General features: G+C 33.8%; 1 protein-coding gene across 2 annotated transcripts in view; it reads right to left on the bottom strand.

The window, feature by feature from the left end:
- Positions 1-681: 681 nt before the first annotated feature.
- Positions 682-9,968, bottom strand: part of LTN1 (listerin E3 ubiquitin protein ligase 1) — a 32,115-nt gene continuing 22,828 nt past the window's right edge. For both annotated transcript variants that reach the window (XM_059818833.1, XM_059818840.1), the window contains 9 exons: positions 8,554-8,767; positions 8,028-8,265; positions 7,056-7,130; positions 5,952-6,138; positions 5,340-5,511; positions 3,968-4,188; positions 3,276-3,470; positions 2,470-2,637; positions 682-1,727 (listed from right to left, as the gene is read on the bottom strand). In XM_059818833.1, the coding sequence (XP_059674816.1) occupies positions 1,665-1,727; positions 2,470-2,637; positions 3,276-3,470; positions 3,968-4,188; positions 5,340-5,511; positions 5,952-6,138; positions 7,056-7,130; positions 8,028-8,265; positions 8,554-8,767 (1,533 nt within the window). In that variant the 3' untranslated portion in view covers positions 682-1,664. The remainder of the gene's footprint in view (positions 1,728-2,469; positions 2,638-3,275; positions 3,471-3,967; positions 4,189-5,339; positions 5,512-5,951; positions 6,139-7,055; positions 7,131-8,027; positions 8,266-8,553; positions 8,768-9,968) is intronic.

Below are 9,968 nucleotides of genomic sequence, written 5' to 3'. Positions count from 1 at the left end.
CTAGGCATTGCTCTATCAGCAAGTATACCAGCGTCAAAAGACACACTTGCTTTGCAAGCACCTGCACTTCTTCATTCTAACAAAACCAAGACAAAAGCTCTCCACAAGGCTGTTCTTAGTAGGCAACTTGCAAGTTAGGGTCTGCTAGAAGAGTTTAAGATGTCTCTTTCCAAGCAATACCTGGTTAACCCCAACTAGCCTTCAAATCAGTTATTGAACTTGCAAATAAGTAATTTAGAATAACCAGTCTGGTCTGAAACAAAGTGATGCAATGGAGACAATCCTGGAGGTTTAGTATCAGTAAATACAAAAACAATACAGCTTGCTCCTTAATCTGTTTTCAGTTAGACCTTTTCAATACCAGTTTTAAATCCTTTCCATTCTCTCTCCAAAGATGTCAGGAAATTTCTCTTCTGGAAACCCAGTGCTACCTGTTAAAAATATAGCCTTAAGTTATCAACAGCTAAAAATAATTTCTAGAGCTGTCACCTCGAAAGGGACCAACTTTGAGAAAACATACAGAATCTTAAAAGAAACAGCTGTTGAGGTACAGCCAATTGAGTACATCATAAACTTGGCATCTGAAAATTTATACTATCGATTTCTGAATGTTTATCACACAGAGGAAGAGACAGCAATCCAGAGACTACACAGATTGACAGAAGTCATTTATTGCTCCCCTTTTATTGACTTTTCAAAGAAATCCACCACAAATACCATCCAAGTTAGAATATATTAGTATGCTACTGCTGTTAAAAAAAAAAAGGCATGAAAAAAATGTGTAATTGAAGACAGTATTAAATTCTGATACATCTGTCATGTTCACTTGAAGTCCTTATTATTATAGGACAGTGGAAGTAAAGTGTACATTCAGTGATAGTTAATTTGCCAGCTAATAAAGGCATTAACCAAAATAACGAAAACAAGAATTGACAGTGTGTATGCCTTCTCTTCAAGAGCCAATTGTCAATAAATAGGTAGTGTTTTTCATTGTCATGCAGGAATGATTGTACTCTCTCTACTTACTTGGGCTGCCAAGTTTTCATGTTTTTAGGGTGCTGGGTGGCTGAGTTTTTTTGGGAAAAACGAGACTGTTAAAGGTGAAAGCTCAGTTTATAAACATGTTAATTTAGAGCATGCTATGTTTAAATTTTACGCTTTAACAGAAGGTTATCACCCTAGTTCCATGCCTTAATGTCTAAGAGCAATAACATTCTTTTTTCCCCTGTAAGAGGAACTATTATAAATGTACTATAATAAAAAAATCAGTTCTTTATACCATCTATGTTAAATTCACCTGTTATATTAAAAAGGCATGATCTGGGTTAAGTGCATAACACCATGTTAGAATATACCTAAAATCAACTATGCTGTGGCTTAAACACCACTTTTCAGACATAACTGCATTACTTCTGAATTTTTAACATATCTCAATACCTTAAAAATATACAAATTAAAATAAATTATTCTTATATATTTCTTTGTATCAAAGAAGAATCTTCAAACTTACAAAAAACAGTCCAGAGGTCATTATGTGTCATATCCCACTAGTCAAGAATTTAAAGTAACTGACATTATTCCAAGTTAGCTTCTTTCAACATATAGTTTATTGCCTCCTCTTCATTTATTACTTAGCTCACAGAAAGAAGAAAGACCGTTTTATTTCAGAAAAATGTCTCCCGACAGAGTGGACAGGTGGATTTGTTGCTGGATGTGAACCATTTGTACTGAAAGAGAAATACCACTGTTTAACATACGAATGCAAGCTGAATATCAGGAACACTGGTTTATCACCAATAATACCCACTATTTGCCAATGGATAACTATCAAAACATTAACTATACTTAAAAAAAACAAACAAGAAAGAGTAAAAAACCACTTGTGTATGTATGCATGTACATGTTACACACACAGAATACTAAAGTTTTATTCTAAAAAACAACACAAAAGAATTATTGTCCAGTCTCATTTTACAATAAAAAGCCAGCATTTTTATAGCAGCAATAATTCCTCCAGTGTATGGCCATACAGATGCCAACCTGTTCCAGTATACTCTATAACCATACAACCAATGCCTATGATGACTTGGATACAGTTAAATGTTAATTATCCAGATCAGCATAGTTTACTAAAGAGCATGCTGCATAAATTTAAATTTAACCTTTTCTATTCCCATATCTGAGCTGATAACAACAAGATGCTGTTGCTACACCCTACATAGATGTAATCGCTGATGTCTTAGTGAACACAAAATGGATAGTTATTATCTGTGAAGTGTAGCAACCCTCTCTCATTACAGCTTAGTACTGTAATACAAATCCGTACAAATAATTTATGAGTTCAGTCAATCCCAAGTACTCCAATGACATCATAGAGAATTTACGGTATTACAACAGAAGTTCCTGGTTCAAACTATAAATGGATATTTTGCCTATTTTAAAAAAAACCACCTTAGTCTGGGTACTTACCAAGCAAGCTGAATGAAACTTTTTCTTGCATGTTCTGCAAGCTTTTTTGGGAAGAGAATAGTTGGAACCATGAATGACTGAAAAACAGATCATGCAATCTTCAACGCCCTCAAAACGTTTATCCACATTATTTTTCCACAAAGATAAGCCTTCCATAATACTTCCATTCTAACAGAGGAGAAAGAGCTGTTAATACTGTAGAATTCTTCAGAATATTCTTACTGTTATTCATAAGCACATGAAGGAAACAAAGCCTGAAGGCTTTATAATCTGAAATTATATGCAATATATGCAGTGAATTAATTATCAAGCCAACACATGAAATACAGATGATAGTCTAATCTATACAAATGCAAGCATTCGTCACAATGAAAAGAATGCACTTAGGAGCACTTAAAAGGGGATTTTAAAATTTTCAGTCACTGTTTTGTTTTGTTCTAACCACAGATGATGCAACTTCATCAACCACCAATCTTTTGGAGAATTTAATGTATTTGGGTTTTCAGTTTGGTTTTGTTTTGCTTTTTTTTTTCAAATTATAGTTGAGATGGCACTGCCACATGGGGCAAACACTGGCCCATGTCTTAAGAGATCTAAATTTTCAATTTTGGCTATGGATTTAACACAACTTACTAGACAGATAATTTTACCTCTGTTTCAGATGGTAAGAGTGACCAATTCTATGAAGTCCTTTGAGATCTACTGATGAGATCCATTATACAGATCTAAATAATATTACATTACTAGGAATATTCTTCTATTATCAGGACTCAAGTTTTCAAACTATGGGCTTTCTCTAAACTCACCTGATGTGTAAGATACGTGCTTAACTGTAGCATCCAATTGCGCCATTGCTGTACAGCCACACCAACCCTCTTTCCACTCTCAACTGTTATGGATCCCAGTGGGTAATTTGATGGAAGCTGTATTATTAGTTCAATAAATATATCATCAACTGAATAGGTAGCAATGACTTCCCGTGCTGCAGACCGAGCTTTTACCTATGAAAAAAATTGTACATATTAAAAAAAAATTTTTTTATATCTCTATCTATATATATAAAAAACATAAAAACTTTACTACACACATTAAATAATTTTCCTAGACCAGGAAAATACTTTGGTCAAAGAAAATAAAAATCCACTTATATCTTGGCAAACCAAAAAGAAATTACCAGCCATTTTTCAATCTACTGATTGAATACATTTTTTAATAAACCAAAAAGAAGTATATTCATAGCAGTATTTTCCACTTACCTCCTGCATCTCTCCAACATCATAAAACCCATTCTTTTCTATTTTTTCCAAACAGAACATTAATAAACATCAACTTAAAATATTGATACCAAACTAAATTATGTTTTCATCAATCATTTAGAACAACAAAAATTCAATCGTATAAAACACTGTAATACAGTCTGGTTCTGAGAAGTAACATTTCTTAAAATGTTTGCAAAAAACTAAAGTAAATCAAACAAAGGACAAAAAGTCTTACTAACCGTCATGCCATTAAATAACTGTGTGCTAGTCTGAACAGAAGATATTTCCTGCGAAGAAAGCACGCTGCTGACATATTTGCTTGTAAATTTATCCACAACATTGAAGACACGTTTCTCACAGCTATTCCACCAAAGCCTGACCATGGCTGGCAAGTCTTTGAGTGTTATATGGTACACAGAGCAGGCCAAGTGCGGAATCTGGGATGACAGGACTCCTGTCCCTGGGAGGGAAAGATAGGATGCTGAAATACTCTAACACAGTCACAAATGTTGGTTCCTCCACACCACATACAAAAATTTTGATACTAACATAACTGGCAAAGGGAATTTCATGTACATGCTCTTTCTATATTTGCTACTATAAGTGCTTGTTTGACTCTGCCTTTCTCCATCAGTCTGGTTTGTTTGTTTCTTAGAATAATGCTTCACAACTGGGAATGCATCTTCTTATTTTGAGATGAACTCTAGGTGGACTACCAGAAATCAAGAATAATTTTATACCCTAGAAATGACAAAATGCTCACTTCGGCATGAACAAACCATAAGATGTTTGGAGCACCTTTGAGGTTTGCAGTGTTCTATAGAAGTGCATAAAGAGTTAAGGGAAATCTTTCTCTTGGGATGTCATGTTAGTAATTCTTTCTTACTGTCATCCAGATAAATTGTTCTGCAACATACAGTGAAGTTCAAGCAAAAAATTAAGAAATGAAAACTCAGTATTTTTGCTTACATCTATACAGGTACATAAAATAGCAATTTCAATGAAGTAACTTTCAAAACTAATTCTCTTTTTCATGTTTCTCAGCTAAAAAAAAACCAAACACTGTATCTTCTCTCATCAGGGTTGATTAACTTGGTCTTCTGAACAGCGTGATGAAAACAACACACAATTAAACGTCTCAAACATTTGAAAAATATATATTAAAATATATTTTTAATTTTTTTACTTATGTATTAAAATAGAAGAAAAAAACCAGACATTCCATTTAGCATAAAAAATTATGTAGAAGCAATGGAGAAGTCCCAGAATAGATCACACATACTTAGTATTTGGAATCTTTGCGTACATTCAGAATTCAGATAGTAGCAATGTATTATTTCTGCCCTAAGTGAATAATCTAAGCATTTCCTGTTTTGATTTGGGATTTTTTGCCCCCCTCCCGATTTTTCTGATAAACATTTCAACTTTGGTTAAGCTTCAAATGGGGAGTGTTAGCCACAGGTTTTTAAACATATGTATGTATTTGTGTATGTGTGTGTATCTATTTTATAGGTAAGATTTTCTAAACATGTATTTTTAAGCAGAAAAGCATATTTAAACTTCAGCAATATCAAAACTCTCTCAAATACACAAATACAGTTTTTAACTAACCTTTGACATCTAAATGAAGCTCTTCGGTAAAGAATGTTTTTGTGTCCTTATTTGGAACTTCTGAAGTTGGCCCAGAAAAGACAGGGTTTTCAGGCATAAGCCTGAACAAGTGATAAAGCAGTTTATTCAAGCTTTTAGTTCTTCTCAGGTATTGTGAGTAGAGAACTCGCAGCTGATAGTGTTAAAAAAACAAACAAAACAAAACAACCCACACAAAATACAGATAAGACTTAACAAATATAGCTTTCTCTGTAAATAATACAACTATGTAGGGAGGAAAAGGAAGACTGTGATTCAGAACAAGCGTTCAGGAGAGTGATTTAGTTCTCTGCACCATTTTGAATGATTAGAAGATCATAAAATGTAGCAAGCTAGTTTGAAAAAGCCAGAAAGAATCATCTATTAAGGAATCTTAATTCTTTATTACTCTAATATTACCATCCTTAACTATTGCAGTGCAGAAAGTGCTTTCAGAATTCCACTAATTCCACAAAAACAAGAGGTAGGAAGTTACATAATTAAAAGAACAAAAAGGCTGGATGAAGCTTCAAGATTCAAACCAAATAAGCATGTTAAGAAATTCAGTTAAAAGGAAAGACTCTGAACATATACCTGAGAAGAAGCTGCTTTAAAGAAAGCTAATGTTAACTTCCAAGTGAGAAGATATCCTAGCACAAGGCAGAACTCATCACTCAGGGGCTGAATAACTGCAAATTCTCCAACTGGAATGCATTCCAAGATGTTTTCTAGCAAGAGTTCTTGAGTGGCCAGGACAGACATAAGAGCCGCTGGAGGTGATCTATGGAAAAATGTTATCTGGCACAGTAAACTCAAATCTTGAGCACAGCATTAACTGCATTTATATTCACAGCTTTCCTAGAAACCCATTAGTAAAGCCAGGTATGTAGAACATAAAAAAAGGGGGCCTTTTATTACAGGAAAATTTACTTTCAGATTCACCCATTAGTGCTAGATTTAAAGATTTTTATTTTTTTTCCTGAAATGGAGAGTTGGTGTTTTTACCTCTTAGAAGATGAATATAAATGGAATGCTGATCACTTAATCTGAAAGTGGTCTATGGCTGAGCTGATTTAACCTACATCATGGACAGCTGGTTTGGTTGCTTGCTTTGTTTGTCAAGTCACACCAACAAAGGCACAACTGAACAATGGATCTCCTAATCACTGAATGTGTTGGGTTTGGGCTTTGGCATTGGATTAAAAAGCCTTTTGCAGCTCCATAGTAAAAAAAAGTATTAACCATTGGCCTAAGGTAAAAAAAAAAAAAAATTACTTTTTTTTTAAATCAGTTACCATATTCCCTCTTCAAATTGTTGACTTTATCGGATTCAAGCTGTATAAAACACCCTGGTCAATTTTGGAGGTTCAAGAAACTGAAGCTACCTGTGCAGCTGGACGCATTCTGAATACAGCAGTCCAGTAAAAATATAATACAGAGCATATATGTTGCACTTACTCTCGTAACTGTACCTAGAAAACAATAGCAAATACTGTTTCCAGGTTTAGCACAAAGGCAGACTTAACCAATTGTACTGAATATTTTCAATATTTATGACCCTATTGTCATAACCATGTAATTTTTTTTTTCTTTTAACATCTCCTGACAGATGACTACTCTGCTGTAAATCTCAAGTCTTGTAACACAGTTTAAAAATATGGAAAACAGTCGTAAAAAGCATAAGGAAAAAATACATACAATGCTGATTCCTCCTCTTCATCACCATAAGATTTGAGATCTTCATCATCAAATTTAGGCAATTCAGGCATTAATCTATAGAAATATGGAAAGGAAATTAGATTTAATTTTTACTATTTTAATACATGTGATGCATAGTTCTTCGCTTATCAATGTCAACATTAATGATAAGCAATAAAATAATGCCAATTATTTCTTAATAACAACACAGAATCTTTAAAAGACATGTCACCATTGCAAAGTTGGTTCCTGACAGCCAACGAGCACATGCCTTTGCTCAGTCCTTTTCCAGACCTTTTACACTTCCTGAGTCATGCTAAAATAAACTTCTCAATCTCCGAATAAAGCTATTGCAACTTTATGCCCCAGTATAAGTGAAAGATAATGGTAGCTTCTAACGCTTAAGCCATCTGCCTCGCAATCTGCATTTTGGGCAGTCAAATGCAGATACTATTTTTCAAATTCTGTATTCTCTCTTTTGGTACTAGAGATATCCAAAAAGTTCACAAGAATACTACCCATTTTTATTAACTTTCTTCATTTTCTTATCTAAACCAGTGAAAACAAAAAGGTCATACTATTTAATGATACTGTCAAACCCAGATCAAACCTGGAATATTTCAGGTTACATTTTAGGATTCTCTGAGTGTTAAAATAGGGGCTAAAAATAAATAGCTTTATGGTTATGATACTGATATCCATGTAACTATGCTACAGAAAATAAATTGTATCTTCATGTACTGCAGTAAAATTTCTCAGTATATATTTAGTCTACTTCTACAATTAAATTTAGCATTCATAGCTTTATATAATGTTCTCCAACACAAAACATAAATTGCCCAGTTAAGGATTTTTCTCCCATAATGGAACATGACTTTGCTGAACACATCTATTAAGTGCATGTTCTACAGCACATATTAAAAAAAAAAAGCGGGGGGAGGTGAGGGAAGTGAGAAATTTGTTAATTCTTACTTATACAAAATATGGTAGACAGAAACCTGTACAGGTCTAGCCCGGAAAAGCAACAATGGAGATAATGTATTTAGTAGAGTCTGGAGTTTATCTGGAAGATTTGTTTTCTGGCCTGCAACAAACTTGGCTGGCAATTTATGGTTTAACAACTGGTCCTTCGAGATATATGTTAGAGCTTCACCCAAAGATGTTAATACAGAGTTCTGAAAGGAGCCTTCAGATGCATTTTTGGTTTCTCCTGTTTAAATTAGAGAAAGACAAGCTGTAATACAGAATGTATGGATGGTATCATAAACAAGCATTACTAAAAACAACTCAGACTCTGCTTATCAGAATCCATCTAACATTAAAAGTCACAATGTTAAGTGCAATTACCTTACTAATTAGCATATAAGCATTCAAAAAAGTTAGTTTTTATAAGCTATGTCGACATAATATTCCTATAAATTCAATAATACAGCCTGTCAAGTTCTATTTCAGAATAGCCTGACAGGTACCACTATTCCCCTCATTGCCATATACTTGCCTGTGACTTTCACCAACAAAGGTAACAGCAAATTGTGAATTCCTTCAGAAAAGAATTCCTTCCATTCACTGATCAAGTTCAAAGGAAGGTTTTCAGTAGTTTCAGGAGCTGCATCTTCAAAGTAAGCACTAAGGGCAGATGCCAAGTCACAACTGACACAAGCAAAAATCTGCACAAGCGGGACATGATAAAGCGAACGGTTTTCACTGGTTGTCTAGGAGGGAAAAAAAAAAAAAAAAGAGTATGATTTCTTAATTACAAATTTGCTTTAAAATATCTGTTTCACATTCCCTGTCTTTACCAGAAAGTATAATTTCAAAGAAGACTCAATTGCATTTTAAAACAATTTGGGGGAAAAAAGAAAAAAGTTTAAAAATATAATCCGTATTTCAGGAAGACTTGCTGAAAATTATTTCCAAGTCTCATCAACATTTAGAATCCTGGATTGCTTCCTTTATATGACCTCCTGTATAACGACAGAAAGAAACTGCCACCAAGTGGATTCAAATAGAAATGTACACAGCTGTAGCTTATCTGGAGCACTTGTGCAGCCCAGTGAGCCAAAACTGATCTGTGAAGTGCTCTCACTTTTCTCTCCCAAACATAAAAGCTGTACCAATATTATTTCCAAATTGCAGAAAGAAATTGTCAATATTGTAAACTGGAAATTACTGAAGTGGCTGGCAATCAGGAGAATATTTCCTCTCCCCCAACATAGCTCCTTCTTTTTATTTTTATTCTTACTAGTTTCCCCAAAAAAGAAATATCATACAATATTCCCAAGCACTTAATCTATGCAACAAGTTTTTCACACAAGTTTGCTGTTTGTTTTTTTTTAAATAAAAAAAAAAAAAAAATACAATTTTGAGGGACATACAGCATAGGTAAGAAGATTAATCCTGAGACCAAGAAAGGCCACATGGTAGTTTCCAGCCTGCCCTTGTGTGTAGTGACAGATGGTGCTATAATTAAAAAAACCCAAAAACAACAAAAAAAAAAAACAAAAAACACCACCCCACAAGCTAGAGGGTGAAAGATTCTGTATCTTTATTTGAATAATAAAGTAGTCAGCTATTCACTTTGACCTGTTTTCTAACAGCATTAGAATATAATTTTCATGTTTCATGTGATCATTCAGATATTGAAATGCAGATACTGCTTTTCATTCAGTTAATTTTTAAGACCAAAGTCTCACATGACATAAAGGGATATTATTTTTCAGCATAGAGACCTATAGCAGACACATTTCAAAATTATTCTTCAATTACCAATGCTATTACTAAACATCATATTAATTCAAGGGAGAGGTAATTTCATCTCCATATACAAAAAGAAAGAGAAGATACAGTATTGCTTGTGCTTTTAAGCCACACGCTACCTTTGTCAAAGTTCAATGAAAAAAGGATTTTGTGCAA

The sequence above is a fragment of the Gavia stellata genome, chromosome 1 (genome assembly GCF_030936135.1).
Source record: "Gavia stellata isolate bGavSte3 chromosome 1, bGavSte3.hap2, whole genome shotgun sequence".
Taxonomy (NCBI): Eukaryota; Metazoa; Chordata; class Aves; order Gaviiformes; family Gaviidae; genus Gavia; species Gavia stellata.
Note: the sequence above shows the minus strand (reverse complement) of the source record. Positions and strands in the feature narration are given on the sequence as shown.